The 26,363-nt window shown below is 46.6% G+C and overlaps 1 protein-coding gene across 6 annotated transcripts in view; it reads left to right on the top strand.

Annotated features, from left to right (window-relative positions):
• Positions 1-26,363, top strand: part of FLVCR2 (FLVCR choline and putative heme transporter 2) — a 70,509-nt gene that overhangs the window by 20,815 nt on the left and 23,331 nt on the right. For all 6 annotated transcript variants that reach the window (XR_013331764.1, XR_013331765.1, XM_077750804.1 and 3 more), the window contains exons 2-5: positions 8,044-8,185; positions 11,961-12,101; positions 23,181-23,248; positions 24,437-24,540. Coding sequence is in view for 4 of the 6 variants with exons in the window: in XM_077750804.1 (XP_077606930.1) it covers positions 8,044-8,185; positions 11,961-12,101; positions 23,181-23,248; positions 24,437-24,540 (455 nt within the window). In the remaining 2 variants the exon portion in view is untranslated. The remainder of the gene's footprint in view (positions 1-8,043; positions 8,186-11,960; positions 12,102-23,180; positions 23,249-24,436; positions 24,541-26,363) is intronic.

Below are 26,363 nucleotides of genomic sequence, written 5' to 3'. Positions count from 1 at the left end.
GGGGGGGAGGGAGAGAAAGTCCCACATCAGGCCGAGAGGGGAGAGAGAGAGAAAGAAATGGCCCTCACCTGAAGCAGGGCTTGTGCACGCTCACCCAATGTGCGGCTCGAACTCACAAACCATGAGATGATGACCTTAGCTAAAGTCTGATGCTTAACTGATTGGGCCACCCAAGCACTCTGAAANNGAGAGAGAGAGAGAGAGAGAGAGAGAGAGAATTCCAAGCAGGCTTCACACTGACAGTGCCGGGCTCCTCTTGACTTGATGAGCTGTGATGACTGGCCACTGTGACCCTGCTTCCTAACTTCTTAGAGACCTCAGCTTAGCCTTTTAAATCCATAAGGCCCCTTTGTGAGTTATTTCCTCCCAAATCCATGGGATTGTTTTTGTTCCTGATAAAGGTCTGCCACCTCTTTAATCTGAGTTGGCCTTTTCAAAAGAAGCCAAGGGCTCGGATTTGGGGATTTCAAAAATATAGTCATATGAGTGGGCTTTGCATGCATGTTATTGCTTCCCATGGCATTTCCTGGGAGCTGCCTGGCATTCCTAGGTGGCTGGGCGCTCACTTTCATAATTAAAGTGTTGTTCAGCTTCAGTGTTTCCGTGTCCCGGCATCCACCCCATTCTCCGTGCTTCTTTCTGGAGACATCCACAGACTCAGTGCCAGGATGCCCCACTGCACCTCCCCCACAGGTCTGAAGGTGCCCTTCCTGCACACTTGCATTTTGGGACCCTGGAGCCCTAATTTGCATCATTTTACCCAGATGTAGGTGTAAACATGTCTAAGTGCCGTATTGGACTTATAAACGTTTATGCTTCCATAGCACCATTTTTGGGGTATTTAAGTGCCCACACCGGTACTTGCTGGGGACAGGCAATAAATGTTGAAGTCACTGTGAGTGTTGCACTTAATTCCCCACTTGTACGTGGTCCTGGAAGACAAACCATTCATGGTGGCCTCCCTAATGGTGGCCAGGCCCAGGACACTGGTGTCGAGCCTTGCAGCCGCAGAAGCATGTGGGCAGGTTTGTGTATGGGATGGAAATTAGGCATGCTGCATTTTTAGCACATTTTAGTGCCCATACATTTTGCATGGACTTAAATGACTCTTTGTTTAGTAACACTTTTTTTGACATTTGTGTGTGTAGTTGAACTTTTCCTCAGCTGTGGTACTCCATGGCCCTTAGCTTCAGGTTAATTTTTAGGTTGTACGAAGACCATTGCTAGTGTACACAGGGGTGTGTAGGTGCACACACGTATCTAGTCACTCATATAAAAATACTCTTGTGGGGGCGGCATCGTGCGGTGTGCTTTAAGATTGCTCACGTGGGTTGATGGGCTTTGAGTGTGCGGAAATCTAGACTGAACCCCAATTTATCTTTCATGTGGCTCTCATTGTAAAAGGACCCTCAATCATGTTTCTTTTTTTTTTAATTTTTAATGTTTATTCATTTTTTGAGAGAGAGAGAAAGACAGCACAAGTAGGGGAGGGACAGAGAGGGAGACAGAATCAGAAGCACACTTCAGGCTCTGACAGCACAGAGCCCTGCGAGGGGTTCACACTCATGAGCCGTGAGATCGTGACCTGAGCCAAAGTCAAATGCTTAACCGGCTGAACCACCCAGGTGCCCCAATCATGCTTCTTTTAGGCACCAAACTTCCCCTGAGAACTTTGTCTTGATTTAAAGTTCCGGCAACATCTTTCCCTAGGTCTGGGCTCATAGCTAATCTGGAAGAGGAGTGATGTGTTTCTGACAGGTCAGTTAGCTCAAGCCCATTCATTCAACACCCATTTATTGAGTAAGCCCCTGTTCAGTTTACCAGGCACCAGACTAGTGTCAGGAAAATGTCAGAACACCAAAGGATTAGAGGAGTTTAGGGCAAAGAGACCTCTCTTCACTAGGATAATCAAGGAGAACCCAGTGAAGGAGCTGGCGTTGAGATGGGTTCTGAAAGATGAAAAGAGGGAGCCCTTTCCAAGCAAGGAAGCCACTTGCATAAAGGTAGAAACTAGACCATGAAGAGATTGGAATCATGACTCATCCGATCTGGCTGGAGTACCAGGGACACAGCGGGAAGTAGGCAGAGATAGGACTAGAAAGGTAGTTGGAACTCGGTGAAGAAAGCCCAGAACAGCAGGCAGAGGGGTTTGGAGTTCCTTCCTCCCTCTGAGAGGGCTGACTCCTTGGAGGTCCCCAATGAGGGACTTCATGGCCAGTGCAGCGCCAAAGAATGAACGCCTGAGTACATAGCACAAGGCAATGGAAGAGAGCTCGCAGTTGCCCAAAGTGGGCTCCAAGGATGGCCTGGGAGGATTGGAGACAGAGTGGGTGTGAGAGCGTGAGGTCAAGGGCAACTGAGAGAACTGAAAAAGAGCAGCGAGGAGGAAGGAGCTGGGGAGGGAAGACGAGAACCAGGGAGGATGGTTTGTCTGGCTGCTCTAAATGGACCATGCCTCCTAGGCCCGGTCGCCTCTCACGTCCGCCATTGCTGTGAGAGGGTTCAGGGGGAGGGCTGGGCCCACAGCACCCCTCCCTAAGTGTGAAGCTTTCTGCTGCACAGTCTGTTCAAAGGAGCTCATCTTGTTCCCAGAATGACCCCGAGAGCTAGATAGTATAACTGGATGGTATCTTCTTTTTGTGGATTAGGAAACAGGAACAAGGAGGTAAATCCACTTCTCATGGTCAGACATCTGGTAGAGCTGGGATTTGAACTCAGGTCTTTCTGACCCCAGAGCCTCAGCCCTTAACCACTGGGTTAGAATGATGATATTTCCCAGGGTTGTTGAGGCAGAAAGGAGGAAGGGTGAGGGGTTCATTTTTATTTTATTGTTTTCAATGTTTATTTATTTATTTATTGAGAGAGTATGTGAGGAGGAGACGGAGAGAGGGAGGGGGAGAGAGAGAATCCCAAGCAGGCTTCGTGCTGACAGTGTGGGGCTCGATCTCATGAACCTTGAGATCATGACCTGAGCTGAAATCAAGAGTCAGACACTTAACTATCTGAGCCACCCAGGTGCCCCTCATTTTTAAATGTACACAACATTGGTGTGAATTTCTCGAGGGGCAAGGTGAGCCCCCATGAGATCATAAGGAGACTCAGGGGCTCTGTGGCAGGGAAAGCTGGCCACCCAGTTAGGGGACATTTTTTACCCTTGGCACCAGGGAGCCGGCTCCCAGAGACAAGCCCAGGCCTGACTTGGTGACTGTGCCCAGAGGAAATGAGGCAATGGCCCAGGAATGGCCCAGCCCTGGCACTGAGAGTGGGTCCATCCTTGTCTGAAGGCAGGTATGCTCCAGGGAGGACTGGGCAGAGGAGGAGGTTGGGTGAGTGAGAACCTGTTTGTTGAGGCAGTTTGCCTCCTGCCAAGAAGGGCAGCATCCACCTCGTCGGTGGCCTGGGTCAGGGGAATGAGGTGCCTGGGACCCTGGCACAGGGCTCAGATGGGGTCTGTCTCTATTCCATCTGGACCAAAGACCTCACCATGGTGTTGACACAGAACTCCCTGCCTTTTGTGGGGCCCAAAGGTTCTCCTTTAAAGGTCTGGGCATATTCATGACCACACAGCGTTTGGGAGGGCAGCTTTGTCCCCTGGTTCTGACTCAATGGTGACTCAGGGTTTTGTTGAATGCCCCATTGCGGCTGGTGATGGGGACAGTGGTTCTGTGAATCTCAGAGGCGATATAACATGTGTCGTATTGTGGCAGGGGATTAAGTGTGGAAATCTTACCCACTTCTATGTAGCCTGGTGGTTTTCTGGGTTTATTTATGCTCCGCCAAATGCATAATAAGCAAGAATGACAAGTAAAGCATTACACAGAGTATGGCCTTTTCCTGTTCCCCAGGCCCCTCAGGCTGCACAGACGTGCTTTTGACTGTGACATTTGCTCTGGAAGTTCTCACGCCACTGAGACTGCAGCGGTGTTTAGATCTCACCCTCGGGTTTGCAGAAAGGGCAGAAATAAAATAGAAAAATGAACATTGAGCATCCCAGCCTGCCTTTTCATCCTTTTATTCATCACGTTTTTGTTAAACACCTTCTTTGGGGTGAAGGGGACCATAGTGATTAGACTCCCAGGCTCTGGATTCAGAACTACGGTGTGTTTAGGTTCAGGCTCTGCCACCTGTAGCTGTGTGACTTTGGGCAAATTGCTTAACTTTTCTGTGCCTCAGTTTCATCATGCATAAAATTGGGACAATGTTACACACCCTTCTTTCTGGGGTTATGTTGAGGATTGAGATGATCTGTGAGAGGCTCCATACTTTGCTGATTGGTGTTAAGTGCTTGGCTCTAGAGATAAATGTGAGCCTAGTAATCTGATTGGGGAGATGGATGTTAATTGAATAATCATACAAATAGAAAACTACCTGTGTGGGGCCTGACCTCGGATGAGACACCAGAGAAAGCTTCCCTGAACAAGTGTGGCCAGAAAGATGTCTGCATTTACCCAGGGAAATGGAGCGGGAGGGTATTCTGGTCTGGCCAGAGGAGCTGGTGCAAAATCCCTGTGGTCCTTGGGCATGAAGGCACTTTGGACATTTGAAAGACAGAAAGGAAGCCAGTGTGGTAGGGTCCCAGGGAGCAAATAGTAGACCAGGGCCAGAACTTTGTGGGTGTGTTTAGGTTTTTACCTAATTTAAAAGCAAGGGAAAGTCACTGTGGGGCTTTAAGCAGAGGAAGGACATGATCCAATCAGTTTTTGCAAATAACACTGGCTGCAGAGTGGAAAACTTCTGGGAGCAGAGCCCCATGGAAGCCATTAGGAGACCCACACCCAAGCTCCCTTGATGGGTGATTAAGGATTGCCTACATGTGAGAATTTCAGGGACTCAGGATGAACGCCAGACCCGAAGAACCACAATGGGGTTGGGCTGGAGACCTTTCAGGTGACATTGGGAAATGTTGCTATAGCTTCTATAGAAATGAAGAGAACCTAACTCCACTTCTTTTGTACTGTATTGTATTTATTTTTCGAGCCCCGCTTTAAAAGCAATTTTTAAAGAGGAAGCTCTTGGAGAGCTAAGATGGGGACTGGGTTGACTGTATATTGTGTATTTTGCCCTTGACAATATTTTGCTGGAGATGACAAAACAAAGACAAATGCAAGGACATAAGCCAAGTCAAACCAGTTAGCGATGACTTTTCATCATTTATGTTCATGGCCTGCATACGGTTTTTGCGAGTGCAGGAGAGATGCCCACCCCACTGAGTAGCGCCCTCCCCTCTCTTTGATTTAACCTCATACTGACTTGGGCTGCAGGTCTCTGAGTTTTACCCTTGAGTTGTCCTACAAAATTCATGACAGAACTTGAATGGGTGAAAATACAGACTTCCGTGTTGACTGGTACCATACCAACGTGTCACAGGAGATGATGGGAGGTGAGCCCATCTCCTACCATGAAGATGGGAGTCAGAACTGATTTAGGAGGCCAGCTCTTCCGCTGGCTGCCTGTGTGACCCTAGGCAGGGTGTGGACCATCATTGTTTCTCATTGTTGTCTTTGTTGTGAAGTTTCTTGGGTTACATGAAAAGGATAGGTTCTATTAGATACCCAGCACATAGTAGATGCCAAGAAATGGCCAGCCATCCTACCTCCCCCCTACTCTCCCCTGTACACATTTATTTCCTTACCACTCTGAGTCCAATGTGGTTTGTAGAAAGAACATGGATCCTAATGGGCAGACTGGTGTGATATTGATTTGTATAGATAAGATTTTTCTACCATCTGTCCATTCATCCATCCGTCTAACTAGCCAACATGACTGAGTATCTACCAGAGACCGACTTGAGAAGCAGGAGCTGAGTAGAGCTGTACCCTCTCGCTGAACCCAGCTCTCAAGAGGCAGGAATAAATATGTCTTGAAAAAATAAAAGAGGCAGCAGCTGACAATCCAATCCCTATGTTTTTGCTTTCCACAATGACCATGAAAGTATGTCCAAAGCCAGTTTCCTCCTGGAGAAAGGGTGCTGAAGCAGTGTTGCTATCTGGCTGGGTCACCATGGGCCCCTACAGCTGGTTCTGTGTCCTGCTGGCTGGAGAAGGTGTCTGTGCTGGAGTTGGGGGCAGAACAGCACTTGCTCAGGCCTAGTGTACAGACAGAGAATGGAGTCCAGTCTCTGAGGGATCAGGTGTGCAGTGTGGAACCGACTGGGGGAACTTATTTCTCAAGCCAGGAGAGTCCTGAGGCTTAGGTTATCCTATAAGGGTCCTTTTGGGAATGAAAGAATCACAGAGCCTTGGATGATAGCTCATATCGTCCCTCATTCTTGCAAAAGGGACCTTCCAGCGTCCTGTTTGACTAAAGTCTCCAACGCTAAAGTGCGTAGGAGGCCAGATATGACCTGCAGGGGGCCCTGTTTCTGAGTGATGGCAGTTGTATTTGTCCCTTTGGGGCTGGCTTTTACCCTTAAAGTCTTGGAGATAAGCCCTTAAGAAGCTAGATTCAACTCCAGCAAATCATTGTGACCAAGGATCAGATGAGGCTCCAAGGACATCGAATATCTCCTCTTCTGGGGAAGCCTGCTCACGTGGCCCTTTCTCAAGGCTCTTCACCCTGGAGGGCCCTACTAGGCCCAGTGGAAGAGGCCCTGGCCTGAGAGGCCAGGAGATGTTTCCATCCCAACTCTGCTACAAGTCCTGTGGCCCTGAATGGGTCACTTACCTTCTAGAACTTAACCTCACTTAGCCTCCACTTGGCCCTCTAATAATCAGGTTGTCCTGGAGGATGACAAAGGAACTTTCAAACAATACTACTGTATCATCTCAACCCACAAATATCACCATTTGTGTTATCTTTCGTATCTTTGTTTTCAGCTCCCTGCCCTGGCTAGATCTTAAAGCTCTTTGAAGGTGCGAACCCTGCCACATACCTTGGTACCTTGGTAAAATATCTAGTGGAGAACTTTTTCACACAGTAGGTGCTTTAAAGATCTGTTTGATTTATTGATTATATATTGGCATACTTGGAAGACCCTGACACTGAGCCTATTGATGATGACTTTTACGACTGTTCCAGAGCTGAGAACCATCATCCCAAGGGGTGGTAACTGACAGGCTGGAAACCCAGTCAAGGGGGTCAGCAGATTGGCAGGCGGTGAATGGTGCTATAGCGTGGCCTGAAAGCACCTTACTCTACCTGCAGTTCCTCTCGAGGACAATAATGGAAAAGAGGGACCTTAAGACAAAAGATTTCCTCATCTTCCTTCACTCTTGGAATTTGAGGCCTGCCTGAGTTCTCAGGCTATTTTTCCAATCTTTGCCTTGGCATTATGCGTGACAGAAGGGCTTTTGGGAGTTGTGTCACAGTTAGTCACTACTGAATCAAGGCATTTCTGACTTCGGAAACACCCAAGTCATGTTATCTGTCGGGTCACTGGAGTTTGACCTCTAAGACAGGTATGAGATGTTTTAATTGTTGGTGTGTGTGTGTTTATAGCTGGTGTTTGTGTCCCCATGTCCTGTGTGTATATTTTTCCACAGTGGCATGTGACTTCATGCTACAGAGGCTTTGTAAATTATGAGTTATCTACACAATTAACTTAAGCATTCACATTTGTGAATGTGGTAACAACTTTGGGCTTTCGTCTCCTGCCGATTGCAAGTTTTTGGGGTTGTAGGGTGTAGAATTTTTCCCTCAGCCAGTCTCTCAGTTCTAGGTTAACAGATTCAGTGAAATGAAAATTCAGTGAAAAAAATCAGCATTGTTTTTCTTCCACCATAGAGACGGAAGTATAGGAACTACTGTTCATTAGTCTATAGCCTCAGAAGAGTCAGCCTGTAATGAGAACCCCAACTATAATTTTTTTCAGTAGGTATTGATAGTTAGGATGTCAGGGGTATGTTGTCAATCAATAAAAAGATTTGACTTGTCAACCAAAAGAAAGATCTCTCTGGTGTTTTGAGAGGGGAAAACAATCCCTGTGTGGGTTTTTAAGAAGGACTGGAAGTTAGGCTTTATGTTTCTTATCAGGAGTCTCTGTAAATTTGTGCTGTCACCTCTTGGCTGCTGGAAGCTGTGATTGATTGTCTCTGTCTTCTATAGCTTGGAATTGCAGTTGGGTTCTTGGTCCCTCCGGTTTTGGTACCCAACATTGAAGACCGGGACAAGCTTGCCTACCACATCAGCATCATGTTTTACATAATTGGAGGCGTGGCCACTCTGCTTTTCATCCTTGTCATCATCGGTAAGGTCATTAGTACACTGATGGGGGGCCAGGAGGCAGGGAGGTTCTCCCGACTTGGGTGGGGACCTTGTGAATGTGGCTCTAGAATGCCATGGACATTTATAGAAACTGGAGGCCAGGCTTCTAATGGTCTTCAAATATCTTAGCCAATACAGTGCTAGCTGGTCCCGTGTACTTTATTAGCTGCTCAGTAAAGGTTTAACTGTAATTAACCAGTCCCCCAATAAAGCCTCATCAGAATTAATGGGCAGGCTGCTGGTCCTCTTGTTGAAACCCCAGTGAGTCCTTATAATATATATCACAGATGCTTTGCTAATCGTGCCTGACCCCCTTGAATCTGCAACAGTCCTATGAATGAAGGTAATCTTATCAGTCCCATTTAACAAAGTGGGGTGCCTGGGTGGCTCAGTCGGTTAAGCATCCTACTTTGGCTCAGGTCATGATCTTGCGGTTCGTGGGTTCGAGCCCTGCATCGGGTTCTGTGCTGGCAGCTCAGAGCCTAGAGCCTGCTTCAGATTCTGTGTCTCCCTCTCTCTCTACCCCTCCCCTGCTCATGCTCTGTCTCTTTCTGTCTCAAAAAATAAATAAACTATTAAAAAAAGACTAGATAGCTAGTAAGTGGCAGAGATTAGATTCAAGCCTAACCTTGTCTATGTCTAATCCCATACTCTAAATTTCTGAAACAAAACAAAATAAAACAGAATTGATCCACAAACACGAATACTCTCATAGATTCATGTGAGAATGCCTGGGGACCACATTTTTTGAGGCTTTAAAAAAATTATAAGATGGGGCGCCTGGGTGGCCCAGCCAATTAAGTGTCTGACTTTGACTCAGGTCATGAGCTCATGGTTCGTGGGTTTGAGGCCCGTGTCAGGCTCTGTGTTGACAGCTTGGAGCCTGGGGCCTGTTTCAGATTCTAATGTCTGCCTCTCCCCTGCTCACTTTCTCTCTCTCTGTGTCTCACTCTCAAAAATAAATAAAAAAAAAGATAAAAATTTTTTTTTAAAAATTTGAAAAAAATAAATTATAAGAGGAATACATGCTCATTATGGAAAAATCTAGAAATAAAAAAAAAGCATAAAGGAAAGAGTAACCACGGTGCCTGGCTGGTTCAATTGGAAGAACATGAGACTCTTGATCTCAGGGTTTGATTCATGACCCCTAGATCAAGAGTCATATGTTCAGGGAGGCTGGGTGGCACAGTTGGTTAAGTGTCTAACTTCTGCTCAGGTCATGGTCACATGATTTGTGAGTTTGAGCCCTGTATTGGGCTTGCTGCTGTCAGTGCAGAGTCCACTTCAGATCCTCTGTCCTCCCCTCTCTTTGCCCCTCCCCTCTCATGTGCTCTTTCTATCTCTCTCTCAAAACTAAATAAACATTTTTTTTAAATTAAAAAAAAAGTCATATGTTCTACTGACTGAGTCAGCTAAAGCACCTCCTTCAGGGTCATGAGTTTGAGCCCCACATTGTAGGTAGACTTACTTAAAAAATCAAACTAATAAAATAGGGACACCTGGGTGGCTCATTCGATTAAGTGTCCAACTTCAGCTCACGTCATGATCTCACGGTTTGTGGGTTTGAGCCCCACATCGGCCTCTGTGCTGACAGCTCAGAGCCTGGAGCCTGCTTCAGATTCTGTGTCTCCCTCTCTCTCTGCCCCTCCCTTGCTCGCACTCTGTCTTTCTCTTTCCAAAATAAAATAAACATTAAAACATTTGTTTCAAATAGGTAAAATAAAATAAATGATTAAAATTAAAAAAGAATAAAATGAAAATGAAAAATGAAAAAAGAATAACCCTTAATTTAGCCTCACAAGTACCAACCTCAGATAACTACTATTAGTTTTATGTGCAGGTACATTTAATCATGGAAGTATTGGTTAATACATTTTATAATCTCTTTTGTCATCTGAGTGATATTCCATGTGCTGTCATAAATTCAGAAAGAGCACAGTAGAGGCTTTCATTTTCAGTTAGTGATTCTTCTTTAAAGGTTAACCGGCTAACATTCCACCTTACGTGATGAAAGAAAGTTTCATTCTTTCCTGCCATTCTCACTTCCAGAGTCAAAACCGTTTTATAATTGTGTAGCTCATTCACATGTTCTCTTTGAGGCATTCTCTCCCTGGGGTCCAAGATGAGAAAATCTGATGTCTGATGGTTTTTCAAAGCTGGTGGGGTATCCTGGGCAGAGGACTTGGTGTTTCTGGGAAGTCGAGAAGCTACAGGGCTGTGGGTGGTGGCAGGAAAGGACAGTGCGGTCTGGGCCCCTCTTACTCAACCAGACTTTAAGTGTCAGATTATAATGTGCCCAGCTTCAGGTGCTTGTGTTTGCAGCAGATGAAGGCCTGGGACTTTGCATGTGAAGTCCTGGAGGTAGGACATTTCTACATTTTCGCCTTTTAGTATCAGCCAGGCAGTGGCTCATGGAGTCAGGAGTTGAAAAATCTGATCTGAATTCTGGTTTGCGGGGGCCAGTTCTTGAACAAACACCTGCTGTTGCAGAGAAGAAATCACCTCTTGCCTTGTGTTCTCTCCTCTGCTGCAAGGGGAGGTGAACGGGCAAGACAATGGGTGAATGGCTTCTAATGGCAGGAAGTTATCCGGGACTATTTCTGGAGAAGGAAGAAGCAGGGCTCTGAAGTTAGGGCTGGACAGTGTTCTGGGCAGGGACTTTGATCTTCAAGAGAGTAAGCCTCAGTTCCAGAGCTTCCTCTAACGAGTTAGGAGCCGTCTCATGGCGTGTGGGGGAGGCTACACGCAGCTTGCCTGGATGCAGCTGGTGGGCCAATATAGCCAAACAACTGGTTAAACTTCTCTGCCCCCAGAGAACTGAATAGCGATCAGTGCTGTTAAGTTGACTGTACCCGCTGTGCTGAAAATTGGATGTAAAATGAACGGCTTTCCCACGGTGCCTCTCCAGTCCTTCCTGTCATGGTGACCAGTCCTGCAGGGGTGGATGGATTTAACCCTCTGGTCTCTTCCGGGGGGGCACATGTCAGATTCAGACTCCGACAAACTAGGAGTGGACTCGAGGTTCTCTCCACGGAAGAAGATCTTGTCACTTATTCAGGGAATATTTATTGGCCGCCATATGCCAGGCTCTGTGCTAAGCACGGGAAACACGGTCCCTTCTGCCTCGGGAAGGGCTGCGGTGCGAAGCCATTCACTGGGCTCCCTAATCCTGAAGCCGCAGCTCTCACTTCCTTTCTCCCCATGTATTTCTAGTCTGTTCTTTTCAGTGCTCTGCTGTGTGTTATTTGCTGCTTCTTATGGGACTCCTTGATCCTTGAATGCTGTGTGGGAGGCCCAGGGAGTGTCGCCCTCCAGAGGCCATTAAGAAAAATCATCAGAGGACCACTCACGAGGCCGGAGCACAAAACAGCTTCAAGAACATAGGCGTTGAGGGGCGCCTGGGTGGCTTAGTCGGTTAAGCGTCCGACTTTCGCTTAGGTCATGGTCTCGTGGTTCGTGGGTTTGAGCCCCGCGTCGGGCTCTGTGCTGACTGCCAGCTCAGAGCCTGGAGCCTGTTTCGGTCTGTGACTCCCTCTCTCTCTGACCCTCCCCTGCTCACGCTGTCTCTCTCTCTCTCTCCTAGAAATAAATAAGAATATTTAAAAAAAAAAGAACATAGGCGTTGAAGGATTGATATTTCCTTTTCGTGTCTTTGATTTTTCTCAGATGAGGGAGCCAGCTCTTGTGCTTGCGTTGTTGGCTCTGCGGGGGTGGGGCTACAAGGATTCGCTGTGATCTCTCTGTGTCTTTCTTTTCAGTGTTCAAGGAGAAGCCTAAACATCCCCCCAGCAGGGCCCAATCCCTGAGCTATGCCTTGGCCTCCCCTGATGCGTCGTACTTAAGTTCCATCGTCCGGCTCTTCAAAAACCTCAGCTTTGTGCTGCTTGTCATCACCTACGGTAAGGTGCACTGGTGTCCAGGAATGTCCTGAAACAAGAGGCCTGATGTGTCTGTGTGTCTTACTTTTTCCAAATCCCAAATGTGTATGTAAAGTCGTTGCTTAGGCTCAACCAAAGGAGTAAGCTGTGCCTCAGGGCTTTTGCATATTCTGTAAAATTTATCTAGAAAGCCATTCCTCCCCACATCAGATTGTCTGACAAAAATGCCTGCTGATCCTCCAAGTATTACAGCTATAAAGCAGTATTAGGTGACCTTTATCTCTTTTATTGTGCTGTTCCTGGTACATCTTAACACTTACCATTAAAAAAACAAAAACCAAAGAAACAAAAACATTTCCGGGGGCCTGGGTGGCTCAGTTGGTTGAGAGTCTGACTCTTGATTCCAGCTCAGGTCATGATCCCAGGGTCATGGGATCGAGCACTGCATCAGGCTATGTTGAGCGTGGAGCCTGCTTGAGATGATTCTCTCTCTCTCTCTCTCTCTGTCTCTCAATCTCTCTTTCTCTCTGCCTCCCTCTAACCCTCCCCCACTTCTCTCTGTCTCTCTAAAATAATAACAAAATGTTAAAAAGAACATTTCCAGGTCTGTCTTTCCACTAGCCTGTGAACACCCTAGGAGTGGGGATATATGGCTTTTTGTCTTTATAGTTCCTCAGCAGTGGCCCCCTGGTGGGGATACTCTAACAGTTATTGAGTGAGTGAATGAAGGAATGAAGAATGAATGAGTGCATACATGAATTTAGTCACATGAACCACTCTTCCATCAACCCTCCTTCATCTTGTAACACCGACTCCCTTTTTTACCTGAATGAAAGACAATACCCTTCTTTCATTCTGCGTTCTTGGCTCTTGGTCAGATACATTTGCACATTTATGCTGGTGTATTGGCTTGCCTTTCCTTTTTTTCTTTAAGTTTATTTATTTATTTTGAGAGAGAGAGAGGCAAAAGGAGAGGGAGAGAGAGAGAATCCCAAGCAGGCTCTGTTCTGTAGGCCCAGAGCTCAACTTAGGGCTCAGTCTCACAAATGGTGAGATCATGACCTGAGCCGAAATCAAGAGTGAGACATTTAACCAACTGAGCCACCCAGGTGCCCCGGCTTGCCTTTCCAACATGGTGTTTTCTGTGGCTTCTTTCCAGCCTTTACTAAGAACAGAGGACCAGGCAAGGGCAAGGGCAGAGCTTAGTGGCATTCCATTAAAGAGGGTCTTTACAGGCCCATCCAGCCACGCTGTTGTCCAGCCTCCATTTGACCATTTAATCTACTAGTTCGTTCGATTAAAATCAAGAGTCAACAGGTGTGCAACATGCTTAGTCACCATGAGAAAAAAAGAAATGAGGTTTGACATAAGTTATGCTTAGTGAAATCCCAGCTGGCAATAACCTTAGGTTTTCTGCCGGCCCGCAAACCTTGAATTTTGTAACAACAACAACCATTTACTATGTGCCAAGACCTTTCATGTATGATTTCATCGAACTCCTGTCATCTCCCCATTTAACAGATGAGAAAGCTGAAATTCAAGACAGATTAGCTAAGTAGCTCAAGAGCACACATCTTTGGATTGTCAGAGTCAGGATTTGAAGACAGGTTTATCTAACTGCAAAGCCTACCTGCCCAACGCCTATACCCATTTCTAGAATTGTGTCAGAGTTTCCTGTTAGGCTTATTATGTTCTTTATCTAAATTAGAGTGCTTATCTGCTGAGGCACTAGATAAGGGGTAGTACCATCCCCAGTAGAGGCACATACCCGTTTTTCAGGCATTCACAGAAATCAGTGTTCTCTCATCTGGAAACGTGCTAGATGAGTCTTCAAGGTCTCAGGTCTCCATTTCTCATTCTCTCCAGCTTTTCAGTTCTGCATATATCCCTGACTTCACCCACCATATAAAGACAAAGTGTCCAGTACTTAAGATGTCCAACTAAAGAAGTTGTATGAGTTGCCCATCACTGGTGGCAAGTATTCAAGTGTAGATGGCACCAATCGCTTAATGGGGATATTGTGGGGAATATCAGGCTGTATAGATGGATGGTAAAACCAGATGACCTTTGGGATCCCTTTCATACTCAGGATTCCATGGCTCCAAGAACTTTCACTTTTCCTCGAGTTCAACATCTCAAGTGTGTTGACCTTTGACTACCATAAACCTTATGGCACCTGACAACAGGGTATTTGAGGCCTACCTTGGGATTCTAAGGCAGATGAGTGGTTAATAAATATTTTCTATGGAAGAGGATGATGATGGTGGTGATGGCTGGGCAATGATCCCATTCTAGAGGCTGGGGACCAAAGCAACTCCTCCTCTTCCCCTCTTGCATGGTTGGTTGCTTGTATGGTCTTTCGTTTGGCAGAGTGGTTTTAATCCAGTACTTCTGGACACTCATCTGTTGGGTTAAATGATCACACAGGAAATAAATAAGGAAGCCCTTCTGGAATGGTGGAGTGAGGAGTTTGGATAATTTGTTCTTCCATAAAGTAAGAAGTACACTGGCAAACATTGTGAAAATCAAATTTTCAGAACTCTTAAACAAAGGCTTGCAACAACCCAAGAGCCATTGTTTAAGAAAAACATGGCCAAATACTGGTAAGAATAGTGAGCTTTGTGTTTTAAATTGCCCTATTCTAGTCTGCCTCTCCCAGCCTCCCTGGTTGCCATGACAACCAGCAGCCTCGCAGCCACTAGTAGTTGTGAAACACAGTAGCCTCACAGTCATGGTAGTTGTGAGAACTGAGAACCAGCAGCCTCACAGCTACTGGATGGGGCAAAAACAATTTTGGAGCTCTCCCTAAAACTCCATCCCTAGGTGATTATTTGATATCTGACCGTTCCCGAGGAGAACCCCGTTCAGAGGACTTGCCTTCACTGAACCTGACTCAGAGCTTGCTCTGTGCGAAAAGTGCTATGTCCAGGGCATTTGTTGAAAATGATCACTGTTTAATATCACAGCTGCCTAAGGTCATAATACCAGTTGGGGTAAATGGGAGGCTGGCCAAAATTCTTGAAAGGAAGATCTAGAGAATGAGATGTTCATAGGGGCTTTGAAAACCTCTGACATATTCTTAGGAATGTAGAAATCCACAGGCACATGTCCAAGAAAGACCTGAGAAAGCCCTAAACTCTCACCTGTGGCCAACCTCAAGGCTCTACCCAAGGAGGAAGTGAAGGCTAAGGCAGAGTTGTCACCTGCCTGCCCGTGGAGCACTGAAGGAGAGCTGGCCCCCGCACAGAGGATGTCCTGGGCAAAGGTGGGGACTAATTCGTTTAAGGTATTGAAGGAAATCTCTGTCCAATCATTAGCTTACTACGAAATTGATGGAGCAGAAACTTCAGTGGCTGTACATGACAAAGAACACACACTTTACAAAATCAGTCCAGGAAAGTCATTAAACAAACAGCAGCAACAACAAATCCAAGGGATGTGTGCAAGGGAGGCACATCTCATTCCCAGAGCTGATATGGTATTTAAAATGTCCATCTTAAAATAATATAAAAACAGGGAGGGAGACAAAAACACAAGAGACTCTGAAATATGGAGAACAAACAGGGTTACTGGAAGGGTTGTGGGGCGGGGGGATGGGCTAAATGGGTAAGGAGCATTAAGGAATCTATTCCTGAAATCATTGTTGCACTATACACTAACTTGGATGTAAATTAAAAAAATAAATTAAAAGTAAAAGAAAAAATGTCCAGCTTTACCTAAAGACTATGAGACATATGAGTATGGCCCATACACAAGATTGGGGGGTGGGGGTTTACAAAAACAGTCCATAGAAGCTGTTCCTGAGGAAGCCCAGATGTTGAACATAATAAAGATTATAAATCAACAATATAAATATGTTCAAAGAACTAAAGGAAACCATGCCTGAAGAATGAAAGAAAAGTTAAGAATCCTGTCTTAGCAAGTAGAGAATATCAATAAAGACAGGAGTAAAAAGAACCAAATAGAAATTCTGGAATCGAGAATACACTAACTGAAATGAAATATTCACTGGAGAGCTCACAATCAGGTTTGAGCTGGCAGCAGAAAAAAAATCAGTGAACCTGAAGATAGATCAAATGAAATGATCCTGTTTGAGGAACAGAAAGAATGAAGAATGAGGAAAAATGAGCAGAGTCCCTGAGTCCTGTGGGAAACCATCAAGCAAACCAACATATGCATAATGGGAGTCCCAGGAAGTGAGGAGAGAGAGGGTGGAAGTAAATTGTCATTTACATTGAGATCATGCTAATGCAGAAAAACAATTCACTTCTGAGTCTTTGGGAGCATTTGATTCCATTGTGTATTGATAGAATTTATTAACTTTTTTAAAAAAATATTTTTATTTATTTCTAGGAGAGAGAGACAGCATGAGCAGGGGAGGGTCAGAGAGAGACGGAGACACAGACTCTGAAATAGGCTCCAGGCTCTGAGCTGGCAGTCAGCACAGAGCCCGACGCGGGGCTCGAACCTATGAACCACGAGATCATGACCTAAGTGAAAGTCGGATGCTTAACCGACTAAGCCACCCAGGCACCCCATAATTTATTAACTTTTTAAATCAAAGGCTGAGGGTAATTCCAGTGAGAGGGAGTAAAACTGATCTGGATGTTTGCATATATGCTCATTTCATTATAGTCAGAAAACTACAAGCCTTTTTTCCATGGTAGATTAATTGGACTTGGTGACAAGGCTTGCGGCCAACAAGGAAATGATTGTTAACCTTAATCACAGATTTGGAAACAATTTTATTGAGCTATTACTGTGTGTCAAGGCACGATGTTAAGTCCATTACTTGGATTATCACATTTTATCTTCAGAACAAACGCATGACATAGGTTCTTAACTCCATGGCATTTTTATACATGAGAAAACTGAGGCTCTATTTAGTTTCTTGCCCACAAATGAACAGCTAGCCAGCGACAGAACTTGGATTTTTTTTTTAATGTTTATTTTTGAGAAAGAGAGAGATTGAGCAGGGGAGGGGCAGAGAGAGAGGGGGACAGAGGATCTGAAGTGGGCTATGCTGATAGCAGTAAGCCCAATTTAGGGCTCAAAGTTACCAATGGTGACATCAGGACCTGAGCTAAAGTTGGGCACTTAACCAACTGAGCCACACAGGCACCCTGCAACAGAGCTTGGATTCAAATTTGTCTGTCTGACACCAAAGCCCATTTTCCTAACCACCATGCCATTTTGCCTCCCCATGCAGAAAGGAGCATCTTGGAAACAGAACCAGAGTTCTCTTAGCCCCACTTGCCCAGGTGGCATTTGGGTCTAACTAGGGGAGTATGTCCTTCCTCAGATTCAATTCTCCAGACCAGGTGCCAGGGGGTTGTCTTCCAAGATGCAGATCTAAAGTTCTGGGGTTTTTGAAGCAGAACCAAATTACATTGACCAGCCATCTTTTGGATTTGGAAGTGATGGGGTGTTGGTCTTCGTGTGTCTCTCTAAGGTTTCTAGGTCATGTGAAGGCAGTGTTGGGCCCTCAGTCCATCCAAGAATCTCTACTGTCTTCCAAGTTAAGTCCGCACTCCAAATTATGAACAAAACAAAACCCTCTATAAATTCAACTAGATGCTTTGAAGCCCTCCAGAATTCTTCCCATCCTTCTTGCAGTTTCACGTTGGGCTCTGAAGAAGGAAATGGTACATTTGATGTTCTAATCTCCTCTGAATTATATGCACTTAAGAGCATGTAGCTGGAATCGAGCAGATGATAGCATTTCATGGGCACATTTGCTGGACATGGGTGAACATGTCTTAGAGTAAGAGCCTTGAATGCTGGAATGGTTTAGAGTTGGCACATAAGGAAGAAGGAGTTGGAGTTTTGATGTCAGCTCCGCCAATTACTGAGTGTACCTTCTTCACTCATCCTGTGCACATCCTTTGTCTCTCTCGTTATCCTCCTCTTGGAAAATAGGAGTCAAATTTGTTTCCCATAGGAGTGCTCTGAGTAGAAGTGAAAGCTTTTAAAGCAATTGCCGATAGACACTGCATGAACCCATATTGCTGTTGTGTTGGTAAATTTGCTGATTTCCTACATACTTTCATTGGTCTGAACTGGATTTCACCAAGTAGGGAGTAGCTCCTGCATAGATGGTGGGATGTCCAGTATTGTCTTCTTAGTGGCTTTCCAGCTGCTGAGTCAGCTGCTCAGAGCGGATCCAGTGAAGGCTTTCGAGGAATTCCAGGGGCTTTTTCCTGTAGGCCTCCGGTCATACCCTTAGAAGTAGGTTTGAGAGATAAAATAAAGGCTATCTGGCTAAATTAGAATTTCAGATAAACAACAACTTCATTTCAGCATAAATATGCCTCATTCAGTGTTTGGGGCATATTTATGCTAAAAAATTGTTATCTGAAATTCAAATGTAATTGGATGTGTTGTGCTCTTTTAAACGTTAATTTGTTTTGAGAAAGAGTGCAAGCAGGAGAGAGGCAGAGAGAGAAAGGGAGAGAGAGAATCCCAAGCAGGCTTTGTGCTTCCAATGCAGAGCCCGACTTTGGGCTTGATCCCACAAACCATGAGATATGGCCTGAGCTGAAATCAAGAGGCAGACAGATGCTCAACCGATTGGACCACCCAGGCACCCTTGTTTTGTTTTTCCTAAATTTGGCAGCCCACCTTAGAGGGGAGGGGGGCCGAGGTGGAGTTTGTGTTTGATGTTGCTGAAACATCACAGGAATAAGAGACTGTGTCCTTCTCTAATAAAGGGGAGGAGTCCCTTCTCCAGTTCAGCAATGCAGGCAGACCTAGGGCTGGAACCAGCTTCTCCACAGATCTGCCAGAGTCTGGGGTCAGGGTGGGTCTTAAGATGTGTATCAGCAGAGGGTGGGGTGGGAGTGAAGAAAAGAACTTTTCTTTGGCTACCTTCTCCTTGGGTCCCTAGGCCTTGCCTTCACACGGCCTCCTCTGCTGTCCTATCGCCAATGGCATAACAGCTGCCATGTTGAAAAAAGTTGTTGAAAAGGCTCCTCTTCCAGAGAATGTCCCCAAAGGGACTACTTTTTGATGTTATCCCCCGATCTTGCCTTCAGCTCTGCTTCCAAATAATCTTTCAGTGTTGGGTATCCAAACTCAGAGTTTCAAAGACACCTTCCCTTGGGGCTCTCAAGGGCTTTACCACTGCCCCTGCCTCCATAGGTTTAGGGAAGGTGCTTTATGCCCCTTCTAAGATCTTGCTTAAGAAAGGGCCTAATACCCTTCTCCTGATTCCCAGGCTGGCCCTTTAAAATGAGGGTTTACTACAAGTTAAGGATGGACAGAAGGGGAATGAACATAATGTATCTGGAACCCAGAGATAGGATCTGGGATCAATGTTTCCCAAGCTTGCCTGATGATAGAATCCCCTGGGGTGCTTGTTTGAGTGTGTTCCTAGATTACCTTGCTTTTCTTCTGGACATTCAGACCCAGGAATTCTGGGTGAGGGCCTGGGAATCTGCTCTTAAAAAGCATTCCAGGTGATTCTGGTTTGCGGCAGGGTTGCGAACCTCTAAGGTAGGTGTGCTGTGGGTCATTCTCATGGTCTTGAAGCCCTTTCCCATCCCAGCTGCCACCATGTTAACGCCAGCACCTGGGAGCATGGGCCTGGTCTTTGACCTTCTGTATTCCCAAGACCATTTGTTCCTGAACTCTAGTGAGTCTAAGAAATGCCCAGGTGTTTGTTTGTTTGTGTTGTTGTTGTTATTTTAAAATTACAGATTCCTAGCTCCATTCCAGCGGAATCAAATTTAGTAGATCTAGGGCGGAGCCTAGGAATGTGCATTATTTAACTCTAATGCCAGTGGTCTCTGGGCCACAGTTTGAAAAACAGTTTGACAAAGGAGAGAAAGTAATGACCCATCCTTTCCTCCTTCCTAAATCCCAACTCCTCAGTGACAGGGACTTCTCCCAGGTGACTGATACCAGCAGTGACCAGGTCTTTCACGGAAGAGAGTGTGGCCCTGACCTGACAGACTTACTTTGCTGTGGATAATCAGACCTGAATATCACTCAGGAACGTTTTTTCTTACAAAAGAAATTCACAGCGAAGGCAGAGCCTGCGTTTCATTCCTGCCCTTCAAGGTGGACGTCGATCCTTGGTTTGGACAGTGGAGTGAACTTGTGCCGTTTAACCTGGCAATGTCTGACAATATGGGGAGGGACACCTAGATTAAAGATGGTTTCAGAAACCGTGCAAAAGCTCCTCATTCCTCTGGCGTTGGACTGTAGAAACGATTGGAGAGAATGACAGCAGCCTTCCAGGGTGAGCTCCTGCTCCCCGCCCCGGTCCCCCCCCCTAGCTTTAGCCCTGAGTCAGTCTCTGGCCTGGCTGGGAGTTGGGGGTGGCTACTGCAGATCCCTCTGGTCTGGCTGAGCCACCAGGTCTGAAATTTGAGCATTATCAGAATTACCCGGGGGGGTTGTTCAAACAGATTCCAAGCGCCACTCACAGAGTCCCTACAGCAGTGGGTCTGGGGTGGGGTCAGGAATTTGCATTTCATCGAAGCTCCCAGGTGGTGCTGACAGACCACAGGCCACACTCTGGAACAGATTCCTCTAAACCACTAAGCCCTGGAGAAACCCCGCAGCTTTAATAGCGTGGGTCAGCCTACTTGGGACTGTATTTCTCTCTGCCTCTCTCAGGGTCACGGAAGTGACAGTGTTTGGGGTGGAGGTTGGCTCCCAGTCCTCTCGGATCATTTTCCTCTGTTTTCTGTAGATTCTGCTCGCCTCATTCATTCCCGTTGGACCCCAGACTGCGAGCAGATGCCCACCGAGCCTGAGTGTGACCAGGGGTGTCTCCTTGCCTCTTGCTGTATTAGGCTGGGACCAGGGGCTGAGAGGAGTGTGAGGGGCAGGAAGGAGGGCATTTTCATCCTCCTCCCTGCCCACACTCCACGCCACCCTCCTTTCCAGGAAGGTGCCTCCTGGATGCAGGAGCGGAATTTCCAAGCAGCTGGGAGTGTGTGGCGTAAAGGTTAGGCAGGCGTGCTTGGGTAAGAAGTTGCTGAGAGCCCCAGAGTTCTCGTAATTGGCATCTTGGCAGTTGTAGTGACTTTTGGTGACACTCCTGGATCCTCTAGCTCGCTGGGGCCTATGCCGCTCAGGAGGCGGCACTGAGCCCAACCTCGCAGCATTCCTGAGGTGACTTGCTGGGACCTGCTGGGACATGAAGTTGTCAATAACCAGAGCTGGGGAAATCTTTGACAACCAGTTTTGTGAGGATATAAAGTAGAATGATTAAGACTGGTGACCCTGGAGCTGCAGAGTCTGGTTCAGATGCAGCCCTGCCTCCCCTCTTACTACCTGTGTGACCATGGGAATGGCAAACAGGCTCCCTTTCCAATTTTGCATGACAACTGACCTTCGCTGAACTTTATGTCTCATTCCTCTGGGAATCTGATAAAGGGAGTGAGTCAACTACATTTAGGCAACATTGCATATGATAAAAATGACCTCCTGTGATCAAAATGACTGTCTGGTACTCCTGAAATCATTACTACAATATATATTAACTTGGATTTAAATAAAAAAAATAAATAAAAATGACAATCTGTACTGGGGGACCTTTCCATAGCAGGTAGGAAGCCATTCTTTGTGCCGCTCTGAGTATGGTCACTCTTGCCACTGGCCTGTCCTTTGTGGGGCCCTAGAAGGTATGCCTATGGTTGGCTCCATGGTCTGGGGTTCCATAGACTGGTTCCATTGCAGAGGAACCTCCTGAGGGCACCCTGCCCGCGAGTTGTGTCCTGTTACTTCTACTCTTGTAAGTGTATCTAATGTCAGGTGTGCCAGTGAGAGTCTTGTGAGCCTCAAAATTAGTTAACGTTAAAAAGATCTGTGGTGGGCATTATAAAGTGACTTCCGTATTTGTTTTTAAACTCTGTGTGCATTTTTCTCATCTATAAAATGGGGATGATAACATTACCTACCTTGGTATGAGGATTGTAAGGTATTGAGAACAGTGTGCTCCTTCCATCATCGTCCTCACTGTCACCCTCGCCATCCTCCTCTCCATCTTTCTCCTCACATCCTCCTCCTCACCACCTGCTCCTCACATCATCCCCCTCACATCCTCCTCCTCCCCATTCATCCTCCTCTCCATCGTACTTTTCACCATCCTCCTCCTCCTCCCCATCACCATCTTCACCATTATTTTCACATCTTCCTCCTCTCCATCCTCCTCCTCACCATCATCCTCCCCATCATCTTCCTCCCCATCCTCATCCTCACCATCATCCTCTCCATTATCCTCCTCACCATCCTTCTCCTCCTCCTCCTCCTCCTCACCATCTTTATCCTCACAATCCTCCTCCTCACCATCCTCCTCCTCACTATCATCCTCACCATCATCCTTATCATCATCATCACTGTCATCATCTCTACCATCATCGTCACCATCACCATCTTTGCCACTGTTGTTATGAAGGGAGGGTAGGAGACCCTTTCTCCTTTGGGTCAGTTCCGGTCTCGTCTTAGCTACTAACTCATTGTATAGATTTGGACGAATGGCCTCATTCTTCAAGGACATGGATTCTTACGTTATATTCCAGGTGCTTCATTTATTTGTCGGATGAATCAATGAATTAGGAGAGTCAGCTAAATGCTCTTTAAGGTCCTTTCTGGTTTCAAATATAGGGCTTTGTGTGACATTGAATCTGAGAAGAAGTTGAAGGAGGAATGGGGAAAAGGAAACCACCTGCAGAAAGAGTGGTGTCAGGGGTCAAAGGTCTGGAGCAGTCTGGAGAGGGGACAGGTCATCAGGAAGAGATGGCAGGTGCCCACTAATTCTGCTGATCCCATAGGTCAATAGGTCAGTGCTTAAGAGGAATGTAGACTGTTCTGAGGGTAATGCTTTCTAGAGCCTGTGTCTCCAGGGCAGGGTTAAAAGGATAAGGGGGCAGTGGTGTGTGGCTAAGAAAGGGTTAAAATGGTTACTTTTGGTTGTTTTGGAGTATTTCTTTGACAGAAACTGCAGAGTAGCCTTATGCTTTCTGAGGATACCAGCCACAATGGCAACGAGGATGAGGGTTTCTGACCTCCCTGACTGCTGGGGGGAGAAGTTAGCCATGGCCCCAGCAGAAGGCTGCCCCTAATGCTGTTTCTCCCTCCCTCTTTCAGGTCTGAATGCTGGTGCTTTTTATGCCTTGTCGACTCTGCTGAATCGCATGGTGATCTTGCACTACCCGGTAAGGGAGTTCCCTGAGCATGCTGGATTTGTCGAGAGTGAGATTTCTATCCAGCTCACCAGGAGCTGGGGCAGTGGTTAACCCTAGTGTCCCCCGGTTCCAGGCAGCATGGTATGGTGGTATGCTTATGGGATTTGGAGAGAGACAGCTCTGGGTCTCAACCCTAGCTCTGGTGGCACTCAACTGTATGACAAGCTGGTTAGCCTCTCTGAGCTCTCATTCTCCTTTCTGCAAAGGAAACATAATTGCTTATTGAAAAAGTATTTGTAGGGTTAGAAAGAAGATAATTCTGTGTGTGTGTGTGTGTGTGTGTATACATATGCATTTTCATATCTATTATATGTATGTGAAGCACATGGCACGGTACCTGGCAATATAGTAGGTAAACATGCATGCATGTAGATCACGTGTGAAATATTTAATTTGTAAGATTGGGGCAGAGTTAATTTTGAACTCTTAGTTTCTCAACTGAAAGCATTTCTTAAATGCTTCCAGAACCAGCAAGGGCTGGATCCTGGGAATGGGATACTGAGTGTCCTAGAGTCCAGCTGTCTTTTGAGAGGACAAGGGTCTCACACTTGAAGAGGTGGTGGCCTACTGTGGCTACACCATTCTGGTTTTGGAGTTTGACCCATCTGAGTTCAGATCCTGGCTCTCCACTTAATAAATGCCTCATGACCTTGGGCTAGTAGGTTAATCTCACTGTGCCTTGGTTTTCTTCATCTGTAAAGTGGGGAATATTGATTCCTAGCCTTATGGTGGGGGAATTTTGCAAAGTAAATGAGATTATATACTGTGATCTTCCTATTCCTTTTAGCACTAATAGCTCAAAAACTTAAGTATAGAATATTTGAATATATATGTATTTGGCTTCCCCATTTGTAAAATGGGAATGACAATAAATAAGATAAAAGCGTTGCTGTAAGGATTAAATTGTTAAAAATCTGCAAAGTAGGTCTAAGGACAGTTTGGTTCACCTCAGCATCCAGGGCCATGCACACACATGCGGGGTTATATTCAGTTGGGAGGAGCAACTATTCTGGAATTCTTGCCCCACTGGCAGATTCTTCAAGGCCATCTCACCCTGGTGAGAGTTGCCTGCACTTGCGCCTTCATTGCATGGTGACTATGCTCTGTCTGATGTCTCGTCCCATTGCTGGGTGATTGTTGGGGCTGTGGTTTTCCTAGGGGGAAGAAGTGAACGCTGGAAGAATTGGCCTGACCATCGTCATTGCAGGAATGCTTGGGGCTATGATCTCAGGCATCTGGCTGGATAGGTCCAAAACCTACAAGTAAGTGACCTCCTCTTGGACTGAGAATTGGGGGCCCGTGTTTCGAAATGACATATTCATCAGCAATATGGCGCCAAAGGTTTGGGTGCGGCAGCTGAGGGGCTCTGTGGTCAAGTGGTTCATAGTTATTTTCTCTAAGCCTCAGTTTCCTTATTTATAAAATGAGAGAAACAGTACACATTCCGTGGGGATCTTGGCAAGATTAGAGATGGACGACATGAAACCTAGCATAGTACTTCTCTTCTCCCCTCCTACCCCTCCGCCATGTAGTTTGCAAAAGGAGCAGATGAGGCAGAAATGAAAAGGAATGTGGAAAAATGCCGGCAGCTGGAAAGTTTATGGAAGCTCCAAAAAGTGGTGACGAGGAAGTAGTGCCACCGCCCCATTCCCTTAGCTCCCTGGTGGATCCCAGGGGTTAAAGCAAGGCGCCGTTATGCCTTGCCTTCTGATTTACATCTTATCATCTCTCGCGTTTTACACTGTATCATCTTGCGATTGCTTGTAACTCCTGGGTGAATCCTGTGATGTACTTTGGGCCTGAAGGCCCAGTGTGTCTCCAGGAGCCCAGAGCAGTGTTTCTGAGATTTTAATGTACGCCAGGCACATCCAGGACGCTTAGGAAAAAAAGATTCCTGGACCCCGCCCTCACGGAGGCCAGTTGGTAGGGAATCTGCATTTGTAAAAAGCAACCCAGCCTGGTGCCTCAGTTCAACAGCCAGGCTTTGAGAAAAGGCTGTGGAGAACAGGGACCTAACATCCCTGCCTCCTGGTTGCTTCTGTCCAGTGCTGCGCACGCACCGGGTGCTGGTCAGCTGCTTAGCTGCCAGGGTTGTCCTGCCCTGGGGCAGGGCGGCTGCTTTGTCGAGGCCTCCAAAGTTCCCAGTGTCTGGAGGCGACAGACAGTGGCAGACCTGTTCTCTGCCACACAGACCCACTTCTGTGAGGCTCTGGTCAGACCAGGTCTCACTCTGGCTGTCCTAGACAAAGGTAAGTTGAGGCCATCCCTGGGGCTGTGGCTGCCTGGCTGAGCACGATGTGGGAGCCTGGCTTGGCTTAATGACCGCTGGTGTGGCTTGGCTGCCACCTCGTCTCTGCCATCTGTCAGTTGCTTGCTTCGGCCAGACGTGAGAGCAGTGAGGACTGGCCCACCTGCAAACCAGCCAAAAGCAGTGTCCCTTTATCCAGGGCCTGCCCTGTGGCAGGAGAAGGGATGGAGTGGAACGTCAGCTGGGCTGGAATGTGGGCGGACAGATGATTCAGAAGAACTAGGAACTACAGTGGAAGGGCTAGGGGAGCACTTCAGGACGTCGATGCCACCCTTTCCTGGCATCACTGATGTCAAACTCCTGCGGCCCACAGGAAACATTCTTCTCCCCGCGCTCTGACCTGGGCAGAGAAAGGACTCTGTGACCCGCTCATTTTGGTGCCAGTTCTCTTCTCCCTGAGGCTCCCAGATTTGTCTCATTTGGTTTGGAGGCTGGAAATTGGGTGGCTAGGTCCCTTTATTTCAAGGCTGGGACTACATTTAGTTTTTCTAAATGGGTCAGTGGTTTAAAATGAGGCTATGGTTAAGCAAATATGGCAAAGAGGAGCTAAACTGGTATCCATGAAGTTGTCTTCTGCAGGGGGTGGGGAGGGGGCTAGGTGAGGGTGCAGGGTGGAGGGTGAGGAAGCTCCTCTATCCTGAGAGGTGGCTTTGAAGCACCAAGTAGGAGGGGTATCCTTTGGACCCTCTGGCCTTGAGCTTTTCCAAAGATGCAACGCTGTGGTGTATTCGTGTGTGTTAGTGTATTAGTTTCTTTCAGTAGAAAGGGGATAGGTTT

Source organism: Crocuta crocuta, unplaced genomic scaffold, assembly GCF_008692635.1.
Source record: "Crocuta crocuta isolate KB4526 unplaced genomic scaffold, BGI_CrCroc_1.0 scaffold186, whole genome shotgun sequence".
NCBI lineage: Eukaryota > Metazoa > Chordata > Mammalia > Carnivora > Hyaenidae > Crocuta > Crocuta crocuta.
This window is presented reverse-complemented; position numbering and strand designations above follow the sequence as displayed.